General features: G+C 39.3%; 1 protein-coding gene across 1 annotated transcript in view; it reads right to left on the bottom strand.

Annotated features, from left to right (window-relative positions):
• Positions 1-827: 827 nt before the first annotated feature.
• The window catches only part of LOC124284407 (cyclin-dependent kinase-like 3), a 53612-nt gene continuing 33883 nt past the window's right edge, over positions 828-20556 (bottom strand). The window contains 15 exon segments of the mRNA XM_046720495.1: positions 828-1645; positions 3459-3704; positions 4967-5060; positions 5798-5933; positions 7377-7415; positions 8446-8551; positions 9580-9702; positions 11821-11991; positions 11993-12581; positions 13247-13410; positions 13696-13776; positions 14167-14356; positions 15319-15409; positions 15933-15992; positions 18344-18464. Coding sequence (XP_046576451.1) covers positions 1361-1645; positions 3459-3704; positions 4967-5060; positions 5798-5933; positions 7377-7415; positions 8446-8551; positions 9580-9702; positions 11821-11991; positions 11993-12581; positions 13247-13410; positions 13696-13776; positions 14167-14356; positions 15319-15409; positions 15933-15992; positions 18344-18464 — 2496 coding nt within the window. The 3' untranslated portion in view covers positions 828-1360.

Raw genomic sequence — 20556 nt, 5'->3', positions numbered from 1 at the left:
CAACAGCAGCATTGTATTTGGGGAGGTATTTTTCTAAAATATCTGGCAAGTCTGGCTGATGAATCAACTTAATCAATTTGAAGTTTTAAGTCCCGTGAACACTTACATTCTTACGAACAAATTTAAAAACATTTTTTTTAAAGTAAATTCCAAACAGATACAAGACAAGTACACTTGCTCCTGTTTTCAATGGGAATGAATTAATGTCCAAATGTTGAACTATAATATCTACAAAAATTATCCCGCCTAATTTATCCCAAGAATGAAATTCAGTGATGAATTTTGAATTTAGTGTTGTTAAACCTTGTGAATAGTATGGAGTATTAATCCTGGAACTGGTGAATATACATTTGATACCAGCAAGGAAACGTGTTATAATGCTTTAACAATGTGTATAAACATGCAATCTTAAGGGACAAACATGGATAGATGTGATACTGATTTGAAGTACAAAAGGTCTGTTAATTTTAAAAATCTGACAAATTCTGTGAAAATATAGACAACAATCAGTTTATACAACATATCTTAAGAGTTCTGTTGATTAGTAACAAAAACAGTTCTCAAATATCTATTTCTTTCACATCATGTAAAATATATAGTCAATTAAATATTGTGGTTTTTTGTTCTATATTTCATATCACATATGGCAACTTATGTTACAGATTGAGGTAACATTGCTTTGTTAAAATTATAATTTGAACTGCATGAGCTTCAGATCGTAAAGATAATATAAATTATCTATATTGAACTCTTCTTATCTAAACATTGAAATAAGCTTCATGATATAATTATGTAAAGTCCATAACAAATTTATTAATAGATTTTCGCCCAAATACTTCCATAAAGACAATCTGGAAGGTGGGTTTCCATCTTTCTGTTCGAGAACTTCAAGAGAATGACATACTGAAGTAGTTAAAACATGTCTTGAACAATTCTTAAACAAATATGAATTGCCTCCCTTGAAACATTCTGATAAAACCTAATAGTGAATATATTATGGCCTTCTGTGTGCCTTGACAAAACAACACACTGCTGAGAATTGCCAGTGCAGAGCATCATTTAACATTTCATAATGCTTGAACTCTTAAATGAATCTGTAACTGTAAAATAATATCAAAGATAACAATGTCATAACACTTCCAGATAGGAGAAATCGATAACCACAATTAATTAATATAAATTGATAAGACCTTTCTGAGATTTGTCTCCCAGAGTGAAACCAAATGATTATCTGAGGCATTGAGTGACGTGTACAAATGCCAGTTTGACCTGAACTAACACTCCCTATATAAAGTGATGGCAGCCCCTCTTGAGAGTCCCTGTAGAACAACATTGACATAAACAGGAGGCCCTGCACTTCTCACATGTAAGGGTCCTGGTACCCCCGGTAGTCGGACATTTTGATTGATTTGCCTTTGACAGGTCTGAGGTCACTGTTGCGGGGGGATGCGACCCCGCCCTCTGGTGGTTCATCCGCCATGACCGAGGAGGGCCGAGACTTGGGTCCCGTCCTTAGTTCTGTCCCGGACATTGATGTGAGGGTCTTTGAGTCTTGCTCAGTCTTTGGGTAAGTTTTACTTGGGGGTGAGTTTTCTGGGGAGTTGCCACGATGTAAGGATTTTTGTATTGGCTGAAGACGCACACCCTGGTCAAATAAAATAGTAGAGAGTCAGAGTTATGTCAGTATGAGTGAGTGAATTCTGGAAATACTGCAGCAATTACGAGAAAAGATAAATATTGTTGTGCGTGTGTATGTTGTGAATAAAGAGGCACTGGTCAGCAATGTTCCAGCTGTTTTGACAGTAAATTATTGAACCTGGGCCAGGCAAACCTGTACAATCTACACACCCAGTCTACTGGTGTCACCTCTACAATCTACATACCCTGTCTACTGGTGTCACCTCTACAATTGACTCACCCTGTCTACTGTTGTCACCTCTACAATCTACACACCATGTCCACTGGTGTCTGAGTGAATTTCCTCATCTGGACACCCTGTCCACTGGTGTCACCTCTACAATCTACACACCCTGTCTACTGGTGTCACTCTACAATCTACCTACCCAGTCTACTGGTGTCACCTCTACAATCTACACACCCAGTCTACTGGTGTCACTCTACAATCTACACACCCTGTCTACTGGTGTCACTCTACAATCTACATACCTTGTGTACTGGTGTCACCTCTACAATCTACACACCCTGTCTACTGGTGTCACTCTACAATCTACATACCCTGTCTACTGGTGTCACCTCTACAATCTACACACCCAGTCTACTGGTGTCACCTCTACAATCTACACACCCTGTCTACTGGTGTCACCTCTACAATCTACATACCCTGTCTACTGGTGTCACCTCTACAATCTACACACCCTGTCTACTGTTGTCACCTCTACAATCTACACACCATGTCCACTGGTGTCACTCTACAATCTACACACCCCTGTCCACTGGTGTCACCTCTACAATCTACACACCCTGTCTACTGGTGTCACTCTACAATCTACCCACCCAGTCTACTGGTGTGACCTCTACAATCTACACACCCAGTCTACTGGTGTCACTCTACAATCTACACACCCTGTCTACTGGTGTCACTCTACAATCTACATACCTTGTGTACTGGTGTCACCTCTACAATCTACACACCCTGTCTACTGGTGTCACTCTACAATCTACACACCCTGTCTACTGGTGTCACCTCTACAATCTACACACCCTGTCTACTGGTGTCACCTCTACAATCTACATACCCTGTCTACTGGTGTCACCTCTACAATCTACACACCCTGTCTACTGGTGTCACCTCTACAATCTACACACCCTGTCTACTGGTGTCACTCTACAATCTACATACCCTGTCTACTGGTGTCACCTCTACAATCTACACACCCTGTCTACTGGTGTCACCTCTACAATCTACATACCTTGTCTACTGGTGTCACCTCTACAATCTACACACCCAGTCTACTGGTGTCACTCTACAATCTACACACCCAGTCTACTGGTGTCACCTCTACAATCTACATACCCTGTCTACTGGTGTCACTCTACAATCTACACACCCAGTCTACTGGTGTCACCTCTACAATCTACATACCCTGTCTACTGGTGTCACCTCTACAATCAACACACCCTGTCTACTGTTGTCACTCTACAATCTACATACCCTGTCTACTGGTGTCACCTCTACAATCTACATACCCTGTCTACTGGTGTCACTCTACAATCTACACACCCTGTCTACTGGTGTCACTCTACAATCTACATACCCTGTCTACTGGTGTCACCTCTACAATCTACATACCCTGTCTACTGGTGTCACCTCTACACAATCCCACACCCACCCCTGTCTACTGGTGTCACGTCTACAATCTACACACCCTGTCTACTGGTTGTCACTCTCTACAATCTACATACCCTGTCTACTGGTGTCACCTCTACAATCTACATACCCTGTCTACTGGTGTCTGAGTGAGTTTCCTCATCTGGACACCCTGCTTGTAGTGCTGCTTTTTGTCCCAGCCCCCGACATCACGGTATCCAACATCCTTCTGAGAGGGTGGGTCTCTGGGTGTGTAGGCCTCACATGTCAGTTCCCCATCTTCCTTCCAGTCAACCTCAGCTCGAGACATACGAGAAGGGTTCCTCGTTGGCACAGATGGAGAGAGACGCCCATCTTCAAGGTCAGGATTGATATTCTATGGACAGAATGACCGAGTGTATGAATGCTGTTTTATACTGGAGTCAAAAATATGTCTTCATCACACCTGTATATAGTTGATTTATAACACGAGCATGATCAGCAATGACCAACACTGGACCAGCCAAGTGATTGATATTATGAGCAATGAGCCATCTTGTTCAAGCAATCACCTTGTACAACAACCACCAATGGCTGGGACCTATAATTGAAAATTTAGAAAGAGCAATTTTCTCTCAAAACTATTGTCCCCACCTATGTAAATAAAAGTACATACAAAACTTACAAATATGAGTATATAACCTACAAAACTGAATAAAATATTTTTATCTGCTACGATACCTCTCTGCCAATCTGCTTTTAGCTCTGTGAAGATTCAGTTTCACTACTTTTAACCCCCTCTATGCAGATTAGTGTTGGGAATTGGTTAAAATCTCATAATTGATGATTATTGGTCCATTGGTCCAATCATCGAACATAATTGGTTAGCATCATTTATCAAATGTTCCTGTTATCTTTGTTAATGCACACAAGAAAATAAAGAAAAAACTGTAGTTCTTTGAGGTTGTTTTTTCAAATTGCACAAAATGTCACATCTATAAAGGAAGACTAGTATGTCAGGTCATAATTTTCCTGAAGTGTTTAAGATAAATTCAATCATGACTTGGAACAAGTTGAAGTGCTTATGAAATGTAAATTAAATGACACACACAAAACCAACCTTGTGAAATTTATTGTTTGTTGCAAACAAGTATTCCAAAATTCTTTGTGTTCGATTATGAGAAAACATGTTCGATTGCATGGTCGTCTTGTCACTGCGACCAATCTTCAATTATTTCAGTTAAACCGGACCAACACTAATTCAGATACTTTGTACAAATGAAACCCAGAGAGAACACAAATATTCCTTCAATGAAAGGCTCCCATTTTGGTAAAGATTTGACAGAAAGGACAGGATAAATGAAATATCCAAACCATTACAATGGTGCCAATACTTTCTACCTTCAAAATTGTGTATTAGTTAATTTTTACATAGAGAATTTAGGTATCCCTGTTTAAATGGATTTGCAAACTCATACGGAAGAATTTAAAATCCTTGATGCCAACTGGCTGATAAAAAGTTCACTTGGCATGACAATCTTTGGAGGTGTCGTCAGATCGTCATACTGGGGGGTTTCATCGAGTACAAGTTGTGATTTGAAAAAGATTCAGTAACCCAAGAAACAGTTTATGAACATGCGTTAGTTCGGTGTCAGCTACCTGCAAGAACTTCTGCTTCTTCTTTTTCCTGGCGAGACTCATCATGGAAGCTCCATTATATCTCTCACTGGCGCCAGGGGTCTCTACACCACGCCTGAAATGACAACCAGTACTTCCAGATCAGCTAACAGCAGTTCTACCCTTGTAATTCTACAAGGGCAGTGATCAAAGGTCATCTGAATATTGTCATTTCTGAAAGCAGAACTTCTGCAAGATTAACAAGGAAAATACTGATACGTAAAATGTCCAAAATATTTCAGATGCAGCACACACATGAATCAATTTTACAATATTATCAAATTGTGGTTCAGCAATGCTGAGCTATTCACAGCAAGTCCACTTAGCCAATCCACAATCCAACACTGGCAGAAACTTGGAGATAAATCTCCTGTCACATTATTTGTCTAGAAATTTTCTTATAGTTTCCTATGACTTTCCATCAAATAAATAATGACTGGAAAATTGCAGTTGGTCAAATACTGTTACACTGTATTTAATCATCAAGACATTTTTGAAAGTACCAGTACTAATATTTGTTTGAAGTTTAGGTTATAATTCCCTTTATTCACATGTCTAAAGCAAAAACGTAAAATTCTACTCTAGGTCTTCCATACCAGGTCATGATTGGCATGGTGTTCCTACACACAGATCAAAGTACAGAAATTTTCAACGCATATATCTATCGAAACCAATAAAAAACCAACTATAATCTTGAACCAATAAATCAATATCCAGACCAGATTATACAACACATGCTGAATACAGATGACAAATGACACAAATATCTGTATATTTCTAACCCAGTTGCCCTACACGTGACCTGACACTCACCAGGGGGCATAGTGGTTGTGTGATGGGGACTCCGACCTCAGGTGATAGGGCTGGTGACCCACATACTTTGCATATGACCTTGTCTGGAGACTTAGATGACGATTGTCACGATTCATGTCTCGAGAGTAGCTGAAATCTAGAAGGAATGTGTCTGTAAGATTAAGTTCAAAAGCTTGTGATAGGAAATACGTTTATCATCTGAAACAGCAGATTCCTCAGAAATTCAAACCTTAAATCATATAAAACGCAGCCTTGGATAGGAATTAGTTGTAATATTCTATTTATTGACCTTACAGAACTGAAATTCAAGTGAAAGCTTCAACTGCTTACACTGCCTGAAGAAATAGTGAAAACTGAAAATGAATCATTGATGAAAATACAATGAAAAAAATCTTGTAAAATGTAACGTTGTTTCTGACTCAAAATGTTGGTCTGCTCTAATCACATCAATCAATGGTTAATGGGCTGTGCGTTTTCAACATTTGTGCTCTAAAACTCGGAACTAGTTGTTATTCTGTTCATACAAGCTGGTTAGAACCTGAACAGGTCTCCCAAACATAGCACACCTTACAACAATGTCATAAACTATCACTGTACAAGCAGAATGTGAAGCTTAAGACTGACGATTTCCCTTTGAGCAGAGAATATTAAGCAAGTCATACTTCAGGAGAAAGATTTTGCACTTAATCCAAGCTATGATCTGTTTCCCGACTACCAGCAGAAAGCAAGAGTTATCTATCATGATGACATTGAGATAGAAGGTCACAATGGTTTTTCAGTCATCATTCTGACACTTTTGTAAAAAGAAATATATCACATTATTCTGCAGATTAAAAAAATGGTTTTGGAATGATCAAATGCAATTGACAAATTACTGTCAAAACTGAAGTTTAAATTTAAGGGGCACTGTTGCCTTTTCTCTGTATTTCAAATTTCATTCTGTTTATAATAAACATATTATGGCTGATTAGCCTAATTCACTTGAAACTTTCAGTAACAACTCAAATGGAACTTTAACATAATAAACGGATAACATGTAAATCTCATCAATACAAATGTAACCTTTTGGTGCCCTGTTCAAACTGAAACTGTGCAATGCAAACAAACATGGCAATAGCAGCAACATGAGACGAAAACATACCCAAGTGCATCATGGGAACTATAGTAACATAAACAGTCAAAAATCACACACAAGAATGCAAGGAAAGATGCGTATATAAACAAAACAATTTGGCTTGAAAGTCATTATTGAGATTTGAGACTTTTTGTATGCAGTAAGGACTCTATCCACGATCACAAAAAATGAAGAACACTTTCATGTGAGATAATTTCTAAAATGTATCTTTTGTATTTTGTACATATATGATTCAAAATCATTATTATTATCAAATTCACTTTTGTGATTTCAAGAAATTTCAAATAACCTCAAACAAAACTGAGATCATTAATATGCTATCGACAAAAAGACTTTGCATTGTATTGTGTCTGCTTCTACCCATGATGCACCTGCCATGTTTCCTGTTGACAGAGACGGTCCCCTGGCGGACCCAACAGGAAGCTGCTCTAACGTCTACATTACCTGGTGATGTGCTTGCTTCATGTATGTCATAGCCTGAATCTGACAAAACACACATTTGGCACTCAATACCAACTTCAGCAAACCCAAATCGATACCAAGCTACACGAACGTCATGAATTGGAATATTTGGAACCAAGTATTCCCCATAATTTACAGACTGGTTTGCATCATATTTTGTCAGTACACAAAATTTCTGTAATTATTTCTTTCAGCCTTTTGTTGACAGGTCAACTTAACTACAATAATGCGGGTTTGTAGTTACAACCTTGGTAACTAGTTTTACCCCCACATTCTTTAACTTCAAGTTCCCTTATATTTGTCATACTTGGTGCCTTTCAAATTCTTCAACCCTTATCAGTCTCTGAATTCTCAATCTATAATATTAATATTCCGATAAATATTTCATAAACATATTGCTAACCAACCTATATTTTGACAGCTGTTACATTTCTTTTCAACCTTTTATGGACAGCTGAACTTAACTTTTGTTTTATACCCAAAGTCTAATTCCTGTTTCTTGTATTTGGTGCCAAACAATTTTTTCAACCCTTATCAGCTTTAATATTTTTGGAAATCCTCAATACTAACTAATCTAACGAAACTAATCAAATTTACACAGCCTCCTGGAATATTTTGTAATGGAAAGGTGAAAAATAATATCAAATCCACTGAAATCAAGTTGACATAGTATCAACTGAAATATTACGGAACTGAGATAAATTTGTGTGTACACTGTGTAAATGGGCGACGTTGCTCAATAACACATCACAAGCCCTTACCATGCTGTTACCAACCAATCAAGAAAAAAAGTCCCTGTGATCTAATATTCTTTTGGTGGAAACATACTCACACAAAAGATTGCATGGTTAGCCAATCAAATCTCAAGAAATATTTTTCAGAATATAATTCTGAAATCATGAACTGTCATTACTAAGTAACGTGTGAATCTATTCAAGTGTGAATCCCAACTAAACTAAAGTGAGAATGTGAATAATGGTTTCCACAGGAGCTGAGACACACTGCGGTTGGAGTATGTGGACGTCTGTGATGGCGTGATGGGGCAACTCACCATAATACTGGTTCCGTGTCCGGCGTGGGGCACCGCCATAGTTGTGAGAGTCCTTGAACTTGGTATTGGTGGCGGCAGCGGATGCAGGGTCCATGCCCGGCTGCAGCTGTGGGTACAGATGATACATGGTACAAAGATGATACATGGTACAAAGATGATACATGGTACAAAGACAGTCAGTGAATGGGGGAATTACAAACAATATTTCAGATTCCTAAGATAATGAAAGGTGCACACCCACAAAGAAACATTCAGTAGCATCATTGTTGTAAGATACAAGTTACGTGTGAGTAGGTGTATGTTGAGGATGTAGTCTGCATTATTCCAGGATTAAATATCACCCGCCTGGAAATATTGAAGATGAGGTCAGGACAACCAATGTTTGATAGCATGACAAACTATCATGCCAGCTGCCATCCAATGATACATCATCGACCTTGGACACGGAATCCTGGCATATACTTCTCATCATTTGCCACAGATGCAACCTTCGACTTGCAACATCACTGCATTGGTTGCCTGAGACTGTTTGAAATTTTATGTACAGATGAAAATTCAGGAGGAAATACAAATTTCAAACTGACTCAGTCAAGTAATGCAATGATGTGAGTAATTAATTACTGTAATATTAATACAAGACAAATGTTATGGATAACCACTTTTTGGTTTATTTTTCACAACGTTTCTGGGCTATGGCTTGCCTTCTTCAGGTGCCCCTTTATTCACCTGAATAAAAGAATAATAAATAAACCAAGAAGTTGTTATCCATAAGATTTGTCTTGTATTACTACACAACCTTCTAAATGCCTTTGAAGAATTACTGTAATATTGGCTTCCAGGTCCCCAATCCACAAAACATTCATAGCACTATCATAAGCCTATGATAAAGTATGAAGATAGGATATGTCACAATGTCACCAACCCTTTGTGGATTGGGACCTAGTTCAACAAAATCCATCCTGGAGCTCGGCAATCACAACATGCATGCCTTAACACAGACAATGTCCTTAACAAGAACATATGACTGTTTTATCAATATGATCATGTCCTGGTTAAATGCTATAGCAAGAGATGTTCTCACTTAATATTTTCCTGGTTTCAAAGGTAGAATTAATTCCACTGTCTGTGACTTACCTTGGCATATGACAGCTTCTCTGTGAGGTTGTGAATGGGGACACCCCCATCCCTCATCTTCTTCTTGCCAAGAGTATCATTCTTTATTCTCTGAAGCTCATCCTGCATGGCCTGGTCCAAGAACTGAACATTACAAGTAAATGAGAGAATGAGGTTTCATGCCTATTAACATACCACTGGAAAACAAATTTGGAGCAAAATGGTAGTTATCAGAAATTTATTATTATTCCAAACTCTCCAATCAGTAGATTTTTTTCTTTGAATAGAAAATCTTTAGCAAAAAGTATTTTGCCAACATTTCCATTTATGAAATCTGTACGTTTTCCATAAATCACTGATTTGTGTACTTTGAAAAATAAGAGCATCTGTAGAAAAGCATGATATAAACAGAGTAACACAATCATTTCAAGTGACAAATTAGTGTTAGTGTTTGCAAAGCTACATGCAGTACATATTAGCATGATTAGTAGAGATGAGTACTACAAGCCTGACTTTCATACTGCAGTATAATGCAATAATGATTCACATATTGCAATGCATGCCACAATTTATTGCATTCTTTCATCATAAATCACTGTGAACTAACTAAATATTACCCAAATAATTTGAAAATGAACCCATACATCAGACTGACCCCCAAAATAGATATGTGATCAATTCATAAAACCATACCAGTATTTTCAAAACATATTGTTAAACACATTCATTAGTATTTGAAATTGTATATTAGGTAACCCCCACACCTCTACACAATATCAGTATATACACACATTTAAACATTAAAGCTGTGCTTGGATATACAACTGAGCTGTGAGGACACTTAACCTTGATAGTCTTACCTAATGTATGACCATATAAGGGCATTCCTATAAACCCCTTTAATTCTCCCAGCTATTTGAATACCCATAACAGACTGACTCCTGCTTGCAGGCTAGTGCTAAGCTGAATCCTTGTTGGAGGCTGCCTCGATGTCTACAGATAATGAGAGGGCTACAGTGAGTGGGGGAGTTTCGTTTTAAGCCGCACTCAGCAATATTCCAGCTATATGACGGCGGTCTGTAAATAATTGAGTCAGGACCAGACAATCCAGTGATCAACAGCATGCGCATCAAAATATGACATGTGTCAACCAAGTCAGCGAGCCTGACTACACGATCCCATTAGTCGCCTCTTACGACAAGCATGGAGAGGGCTTGACAAAATAGCACTCCCAACATTGGCAGTCTAAGATGTCTCAGTGGATAGATCTGGGTGATATTAATACCAAACTCTACCCCAACTCACGTCGCATTTGACCGATTATGTCATGAATGAGGTGTCACTGTGAGGAGTATGGGATGTGTGTGTGTGTGTGCACCCAAGATGATAGAGATGTTGGAAGATGGGTGGCTATTCATATAGCGTTGAACTAAAAGCAAATGCACAATGTAAATACAGCTTGTAGATACATTTTTTGCAATTGTTTGTAGAAATGTTTTTTCATAATTGAAATATCCAAACATCCCACAAACCATTAAAAGAGGTTACTGTAAATCATGAAATGAATGCTTCACATTAATGTAGGTGCCACCCTCTACTGGTACCTTTGGAATTCAATAACACCACCTCATTTATAATCAGCAAATGACAACACCTAGCCACCCAGTTCAATTCCATAACAGGATTAACTCTTCTCACAAAGTTAGGTGTACCTCTAAGTTTGTTAGGAGCATGATATACGTGATTATTGGAAGCTTCTGCTGTGAACCTAACATGTCAATCAACTCGAGCATGTTCAGGTAACACTAGCATAGGACATTTACAGTTCTCTTGTCATGCTTATAGTGAGTGAGTTTAGTTTTACGCCGCTTTTAGCAACATTACAGATATATCACAGCAGGGGACACCAGAATTGGGCTTCACACACTGTACCCATGTGGAGAATCAAACCCAGGTCTTTGGCGAGACGAAAGCAAATGCTTTAACCACTAGGCTACTCCACTGCCCCTGTCATGCTTATAGGATAAAAGCACCATTAGCATGAATTAAAACTTGACACAGAAAGACACCATGGAAACAAACATACATCTAATGCTCCAAATGCAACAGCAACTACAACTACAACAACTACTGCACCTACAACTACAACTGGATCTACCCCACAAGCAGTGAAACAAGCAGCTCCAACTACCCCATCACCAGTGTAACAAGCAACCTGCTGTGATGTACCTGGGTGCTGCTTCGTGATGTGCGTCGTCTCACCTTCTTCCTGTCCATGCGCGGACTGGCAGCGTTACTGCTGCCCTTCCCCCCAACTCCACCTGTGGGGTAACCCCCCACACCACCTCCACCGGTGGGCTGGCCCTGCCCAGGGGCCTGAAGACTAATGGTAAAGGTATTGCTCTTTCCCCGGGGTGAGGACTCAAACTCCTCCTCCTCCCCATCCCTGGGGGTCATGCTGGTGCACGTCCATCACACTATCTCTCTTTTTCATATACCTCGAGTCACTCACTGTCCAATCCATCTTGTCATCATTTGATGACTGCATAGCACTTGATTCTTGTTGCCCTTGAGTTCGATTCTTAGAAGAGTTTGCATTGAACTCCAAAAGGTTTCCATTACGAAAATCCTGAAATGTACTTTGATGGCGATTGTCAAACGTGGACTTCTTCGATTCGGGGTATTTGTTACCCAGCTTGGGATCAGCATCCATTATGGTAATCTCTGTTCTGCTTACTGCCCGGTTCTGTTGCCGGGCACTGCCTCCCTCACCACAGTCCTCATCCTCATCCTCCCCTTGCTGCTGACCTTTCACCTGACGTAGCACCACACTCGTTTTGTTGGTGGAGTTGGCAGTGGACTGGTTGCGCACCTGCTTCAAGAACTTCATGTCTCCAGTGGAAGAAGAGGTCCCCTGGATCACATAGCTCTTCTCTTCATCTGTGTCCATCTTCTCTGCTTCAAATACCCGGTTCTCCTGCCCGGCCCCTGTGCCAGGACGGTTCGTATTCTTCATGTTCTCACTGTACAGACAGAGACTGTGTCATCAAACAGCAACAGTAATTTGCTATAGCTACACCAAAAAAGTTTCATAAAGAATACAGTGATCAAAGCCAAATAAACATATATATGAGAGTGTGTCTTGTTCTAACACCGCACTCAGCAATATTACAGCTATATGACATCAGTCTGTAAATAATCAAGTCTGGACTGGACTGTCCAGTGATTGACATCATGAGCATTCATCTACATAATTGGGATATGATAAAATGCACCAACCAAGTCTGACCACCTGATCCATTTCATTGCCTCTTTCTACCTGCAAACGTTCCTCGGGACCTATTCATCAGTGAAATCCCCAATAGGTTCTGAATCTTAGTTAGCGTTGGGTCACATTAGTGTTGGTTTACGCTACAGGCAGCAATGTTAATACACTTTCGCGTCCACCTATAAACCACGACTCTGCACCAGGCAGTGGATGACACTGCCCAGATCTGATGAGGAACACCTGTGCGCAATCAGCTTCACAACCAGAAAACAATGTCAAAACATTACCCGTTTCATCTGCTCAATCAATCAACCAAAAATAGTGCTGTCCTCTCAAAGCATTTATACGTCTATTAAAACCTTACTCACATCATCTTTAACTACACAGGACATATGGTTGACTAGCTGAACTTATTTTTACCTATTAATGTCATCAGTGTTATCCGTTTTCCGCTTCTTGTTTGAGGTATAGTTTTTGATGGAGACGTGATTGTTGCGATGCAGCAGCTGTTCTGTGATGAACGCTTCATGACGGAGACAATCCTCAATGGGAGATCTGTCCAGCGGGTCAAGCTGCAGTGTTCGCTGGAGGAACGCACAAGGAATATTCAAGGAAACCTCATACAAAGACACAGAAACTTCTTGAATACTGATAAGAAAGTAAGCAAATTTTAACTGACAGTTAACTGCATAAATAAGCACTGCACAAACCCACTGATCTTTGAGATTTGGAAAACTGGGTCTTTATTTAAATTCATGTTACACAATTAAAATTTATGGTGGAATGAAAGGCTTATGTATCACTCTCATAATGCAGTCTGATATTCTCGTCTTGTTCAGATTTGGCAATCATTCTGCACAGTTGCTTACTTGCATGAAGTCTATGAGGACACTGTTCAAGATTCCCATATACCGTTTGGTGAGTGTTTGAGGACTTGCTACAGCTGGAAACTACAAACACAAATGATAACATTATCATAAATACAGACCTTGGTATTTCATAATAACTACTTCTGAAATCAATGCACGCACACATTAGATTCAGTAACACATACAGTTTGTTCATTTCAAATCACATTAATTGACCCAATTAGGTCGCTTAGGGCTGCAAACAACAGAGTGCTGAGGTCGTATTCTATTCTGGCTCCGCAAAGGGGCATTGATACATGCAGAAGTTAACTTAGTCATTCATATAATTGCTTTAACTTAAGACGTCAAAAGCATTTATGAACCAAAAATCATTGTTAGGCATCATCTTCTAGTATAAGTTTCCAACAGCCAGGAGATTCTGCCGTGAATGTAAAGATCACATCTTGGTCAGAGAGACATTCCTGTTCCTACCTTGAGCCCTGAGAATCTGGGGTTCTTGTAGAACATGTTCATCTGGTCGGGCGGCAGTGGCCCTATGACTTTCTGTATGACAAACAGCTGGTCAATCTCACTTTCGCCAGGGAACAGAGGCTGACCGTCACTCAGCTCACCCAGGATACAGCCAATAGCCCAGATGTCCACCGCCTTGCCATAGGCAGCTCTGAAACGTAGACACTAACGTTCTGTACAGAGCATAGATGGTCTCCACTGAGAACAGATGTCCCACATAGAACATAGATCTGCATGGACCATAGACATACTGCACTGAACACAGATCTCCCACATAAAGCATAGATGTTCTACATAAAGCATACATCTGTTTAAAGCATAGCTGACCTGCATTGAGCAGATATCCCAAATAGAGCATGGTATCCTACATAGAGCATACATCTGTATCGAATATAGATGTCCTTCACTGAGTACAGATGTCCTACTTGGAGCAGAGATTTCCTACATAGAGCACAGGGGCGGATACAGCTTTTTAGAAGGGGTGGGGTTTTGGGGGGTTTTTGTGGAGTGTGTGCACACTATTGAGAAAAGGGAGGGTGCACATTTCATTTTTACCCGAGTTTCAATGGTCATTTAATAAACTTTCAGGACAAGGGGATCCCCTCCTGCATCAGCCTATGGAGCATACATCTGTATTGAACGTAGATGTCCTGCATTAAACATAGATATCCCACATAGTGAGTGAGTGAGTTTAGTTTTACGCCGCACTCAGCAATATTCCAGCTTTATGGCAGCAGTCTGTAAATAATCGAGTCTGGACCAGACAATTTAGTGATCAACAGCATGAGCATATATCAACGCAAGTGGGAACCGATGACATGTGCCAACCAAGTCAGAGAGCCTGACCACCCGATCCCGTTAGTCGCCTCTTACGACAAGCATGGGTTACTGAAGATCAATATTCAAACCCAGACCTTCACAGGTTTATCCCACATACAGCATAGGTATCCTACATAGAACTGCATGGAGCATGACTGACCTATATTTATACTTATAAGATAACCAGATAGAAATGACAGATAGAAAATGTAAATAAATAACATATCATTTGCAAGAGGCTGGTAGATTTGGACTCATTTGATATGAGACATCCTATTTAGCTCACTGACTTACCCTAGCAGCAGTTCCGGTGACCGGTACCACCGTGTGGCCACGTAGTCTGTATACAAGCCACTGGTGCCACCAGTAATAGTCCGGGCAAACCCTGAAACACAAACGTTCACACTGCCACAAGTCATATGTGAGCCATAGTAGGGTATGGCCCTTTCCTAACTAAAAGCTGACTTCATATTTGGACAACTGAATTTAGAACACATAATAACATGGACAACTGAATTTAGAACACATAATAACAAGTTCAGTTGTTTAATCTAATGCATGAAAAAAGCTTATTTAATGCCAATTTCCAGGGCATTTTTTCCTTTTATCGCCAGCAGTTCCTTGATCCTTACTGACCAAGGAAAAGTAGGTGTAGTGTAGACATTTGGTGAAATGATAATTTTAGATTGCAGGTCTGCTGAGTAAAACATTTTCTCAAGGAAATTTTTAGCCCAAATGATCTACTGGGGAAATTTCATTAAGGTATTAATTTACATATACCTCATTCTCCTTCAATCTGACGTTTCTACCAGCTTTGATAATGTTTGCTGTTGTCAGTCAGTAACGATATGTTAATATACATTACGTCATGTTCTCTTTAAACTACATCTAGAATGAGTCATACTTACCAAAGTCACACAACTTGAGGACATCATTTTTGCCTATCAAGAGGTTTTCAGGTTTGATATCTGCAATTAAATGAGTGAGTAATGTTCTTGAGCTGCTCTTAAAGATATCAAACCAATTATGAGCTATATCACTCCAAGTATGACATTTCAAACAGAACCCTACCGAAACTTTGAACTCTGACATTTGTCATGCAAAATCTAACCACTCAACTACACTACACTATTTACATAAAAAAAGAAAAAGACTTATAGCTACTTTATTCCTGATACCAATAACTCATGTATTGTTACATAAAATATAAAATTCCCATAAAAACATGTTTATGGAATTAATAAATTGTATGATGTTTCTAGGACTTGAGTCCTGCCCCACAACGAAACGCATGTGACACATGTGGTCTCACCTTAGGCAAGTGAGTTTGTTCAAAATTGTCTCTGTTCACCAAGCAGGAAAATGGGTACCCGGTGGAAAAAGTCATATGACTATAACCTTCTAGCGCCTAACAGGCAGCTTGGGTTATCCGGGGTAATAATGTGCTGTGCCTTGATTGTTAGCTCTATGGGCATACCTAGTGTGGAGTTTGGCCCTATATAAATGGACACATTATTATTATTATTATGCCTGTACTCAAGTGGACGGAGGCAAATATTATCAAATGTTTATACAATGACTAACGTTATTCTCATCAATTTGTGCCAATACTACTACCTACTGACACCACATGAATGTCAAATAGTCAGAATATACAAATCACACAACATATCTAACCACTGAGCTACTTCTTACTTTATTTCTAAACCATTTATTGCATATCATCCTCGAACAGGTCTATTTGCCCCTGTAACCAATGACAGTACATCTTTGTGCCCAAAGATGTCAGTATATGTAGAGTCTGTTTCCTTCAGTTCAATTCAAGGTCCAAATGATACATTTTTTAAGGGATTTGTTCTAACAAACCATTATCCATAATGACATAACTGCTTCTAAGAGTGCAACTTTTCACTTTCTAATCCAGGTATATTTTCTTCATTAATAGTGAGTGAGTTTGGGTTTTATGCCACTTTCTGCAATATTCCAGCAATATCATGGCAGGGGACACCAGAAATGGGCTTCATACATTGTACCCATGTAGGGAATTGAACCCGGTCTTTAGCGTAACGAGCAAACTCTTTAACCACTAGGCTACCCCCACCACCCCTTCATTTAGGGAACATACTTCTCCAACTAAATATAATATATAATAATTTGTACCTTTGGAACAGCAACACATGAATGACATGTGCTGCTAAAACTGAAAGAACACTGCAATTCCTCCACCGATTTATACCCCAATACTAAAATTCTAAATCGGTAAGATCTTAACTTGTACGACAACATATAGCCAGTATTAGTTCCTAATCAATTTCCTCACACTCCAATATCAACCAACATCAAAAACACCTCCACTGCTGTATAACAACCACATATCAGCTTATTTCTTCATGACTCAACCACCACAAGATTAATCTGTTCCACGTCCCAAATACCCAATAAAACACTCCAGTCCACTGGCTCGGCGCTTTCATTACGACAAATATCCCCTTGATTGTATGCCTGGGAAGGCTGCAATTAATCTAGCATGCAGCACTCTGACTTCAACAACTAACTCCTTGGTCAAGACAGAATCTGCTAACACACTTCTACAAGCTAAGCTTGTATTGGGTATTAAGTAATAGACATTGCTTGCGGTTACTTGACTTCACGATACACTAACAATGCCATTGTATAGCCAAACAACTTGGCCTCGTTTGGTTTCTCTTCAGCTCTGTACAAAAACAAGCGACAGTGATTGACGAGATATGGACCATATTGAATGGCCCAAGTACATTGAAGGTGACGGTGTTTCACAACTGGTCGTATGTATATAAGATCTGGGTGGAAACGTTGAATGCTACGTGCTGGTAGATTTACCAACAGAACCCATAATGCATATGTATTGATTTCCTCAACCAAGGATTACTTCCAAGTCAGTTCACTCAAAAAGGAAACCTACTTATTCTACCTGATCATGACTATGTCATGTTTACTTTAACATTACCGATGACATAGTTGACATTTTCAGAATGAAGGAAAATTTAAATCAATCATAACACAGAAAATATTAAAATGTAAAATAAAGAATAATAAATTGCAAAATACAAAATAACATATATATTTTAAATTATACTTTTTTAAATAAGTGAGCATTATTTTTTTATATTAAAATTATATTTTATAATTGAATTTTAAATTTTAATTGAAATAATACAATAAATTCAAGGCCCGTAAAGCTCTATGACAGTCGTCTATGTTAAGCATGGCCTTTACTGTGACATCGCTTTGAGGAACGGGGCCCTGGCCTTAATATGACGTCAATGTATGCTTCAGGTACCTCTATGTATGATTTCATTGGAGTGGCACCACTGTATGGCATTACACAGTTGGTAGATGTAGCTCCGCACTTTCTCCAGCGGAACTCCGTTGGGCATCTCCTCCAGCAGCTCCAACATGTTCTGTAACACAGAGCACAGTGTACATGACTGACTGCTTGAGACTATACAAATATGTCAGACCATGTAGGAAACATCCCATCACCTTATATGAGTATAGGTATGAGAGTTGTCTGAGCCTACTCTCACAGAGATGTTGGAGACTGATGTGTTGTTCAACTTACAGATATAACAACAAAATAGGGTACTGTAGCTCAACTGAACTGCCCTGGAAAATTGACATGGGATCATACATGACATAATGAAAGTATAAACATGGCCATGTAAAAACAGGTTATAGAAAATTGAACCTACAACATGACATAAAAATTTCTGTATCCTTCAAAGACATAGGAAATGTACAATTATAGTTGGATGAATGTAAAGGCCCACAGGTGGACAAACAGTGCACAGGCTGATTGACACTGGGCAACCAAATATGACAAGTTAACAAAACTAGGCTGTTAACTTGAAAAACTCTGTATGTGCGTATGTGCATGCATGCACGTGTGCATGCGGGTGTATGGTGTTCTGGGGTGCTGTGGCAAAAGGTGGAAGGCGGTGCAATTTTCTAGCATGGAAATAACAGCGAATATAGTTTTACACCGCTTTCTGCAATTTCACACAGGTGACAGAAGTTGCATCATTGTAAACTTGGTCACTGGGTTCAGTCAGAAAGAGTTACGTTCCTCTATTAAGCTTTAAAGGAGGCCTTTTAAACATGCTAAAGAATCATCTAATGGGACCAATTACACATATAATTTTATCTGTCTCAAACATATAATCCCTCATTCAATGGTACAAACTTATTTGCTTCCTGTATTTAGAGTATTTGATCGCTGCTCATTGCCCAACAAAATGTTCCATGTCCATCGCCGCGTTCTTCATTTATCCACAGAGGGGGCCTAGTGGTTGAAGCATTCGCTTGTCTCGCTGAAAAACCTGGGTTCGATTCCCCACGTGGCACAATGTGTGAAGCCTATTTCTCAGGTGTCCCCCACCATGATATTATTGGAATATTACTAAAAGCGTCGTAAAACTAAACTCACTCACTCATCCACAGAGACAGTCTCTGTGTCCTTCCAACTAAATGATACTCAGGATGAATCACATTCATCATGCACATACACTGTCATCACCATCATCCATGCAACGATGGAAATCACTGATAACAGTCACTCTAGCATGAGGGAGTCAAGTTGGGTTATGCAACAGTGACGAAGCATCACAGCAACATGAGCAACAGTACATCACAACAACACAAACAACGTAACTAATTCCATCTGGACTTGACAAACACTTTGTCAACAGAACCTACAACAATTGATCCACCAGAGTATGACGGCACCCAGTCAGCTATGTAATCGTAACCACCAAACTTCCTTTTCAAGTCAGTGTTGAACGCTTTGATTCTGCTAGCCTGAACTTGTATCTGCTTCGTTTTCACTAAATTTAGTGAGGTGAAGTGAGGTGAAATTGGGTTTAATGTTGTGCTTGAGAATATTTCGCTCATATGACGACGTGCATGCGTTTATATGTTTATGTGCTGCTGCTTGTACTAGCCCAGATTGAAGCTGGTTTTATAGTGCTAGTCCACTGAGATACCATGCCGCAGTGAAGCATGAATACCCCACTCAGAAACATTATACGGACGCTCTAAACACTACACCATGGAGGCGGTTCACTAAATTTAGTATGGTCAACATATGGGCAAGTGTCAGACACCTGATCATAAACCAAGCATCATACCAACCATCAGACTAGCTGCTTAACTGCAGTCAAATTGTTCGGGTCTATTACTCTCAGAAAATATTTGCAAGCTTTGAAATTAACATAAATTTGCTTGTCTGAGAATAGTAAAATTCAGAACAGACCAATTTCATTGTGGACTGCCATTATAGCCAATATGTAGATGGCAAGGGTTATATATAACTAGTGAACAGGTGGCATAAAAGTAATATTTAACCCTGAAATTAGTTCACATATTACAGAAGTAATGCCAAGAGAAGGTTTTGTCAGAGTAGACTTGTTTCGGGACAGATTTTTCTGACCGACAAATTTCACTCAGTTCTTCCATGTACAACAACAGACATGATTTCTACCACCATACAGTATA

This window comes from Haliotis rubra, unplaced genomic scaffold (genome assembly GCF_003918875.1).
Source record: "Haliotis rubra isolate DU_JTF1 unplaced genomic scaffold, ASM391887v1 Scf336, whole genome shotgun sequence".
Taxonomy (NCBI): domain Eukaryota; kingdom Metazoa; phylum Mollusca; class Gastropoda; order Lepetellida; family Haliotidae; genus Haliotis; species Haliotis rubra.
This window is presented reverse-complemented; position numbering and strand designations above follow the sequence as displayed.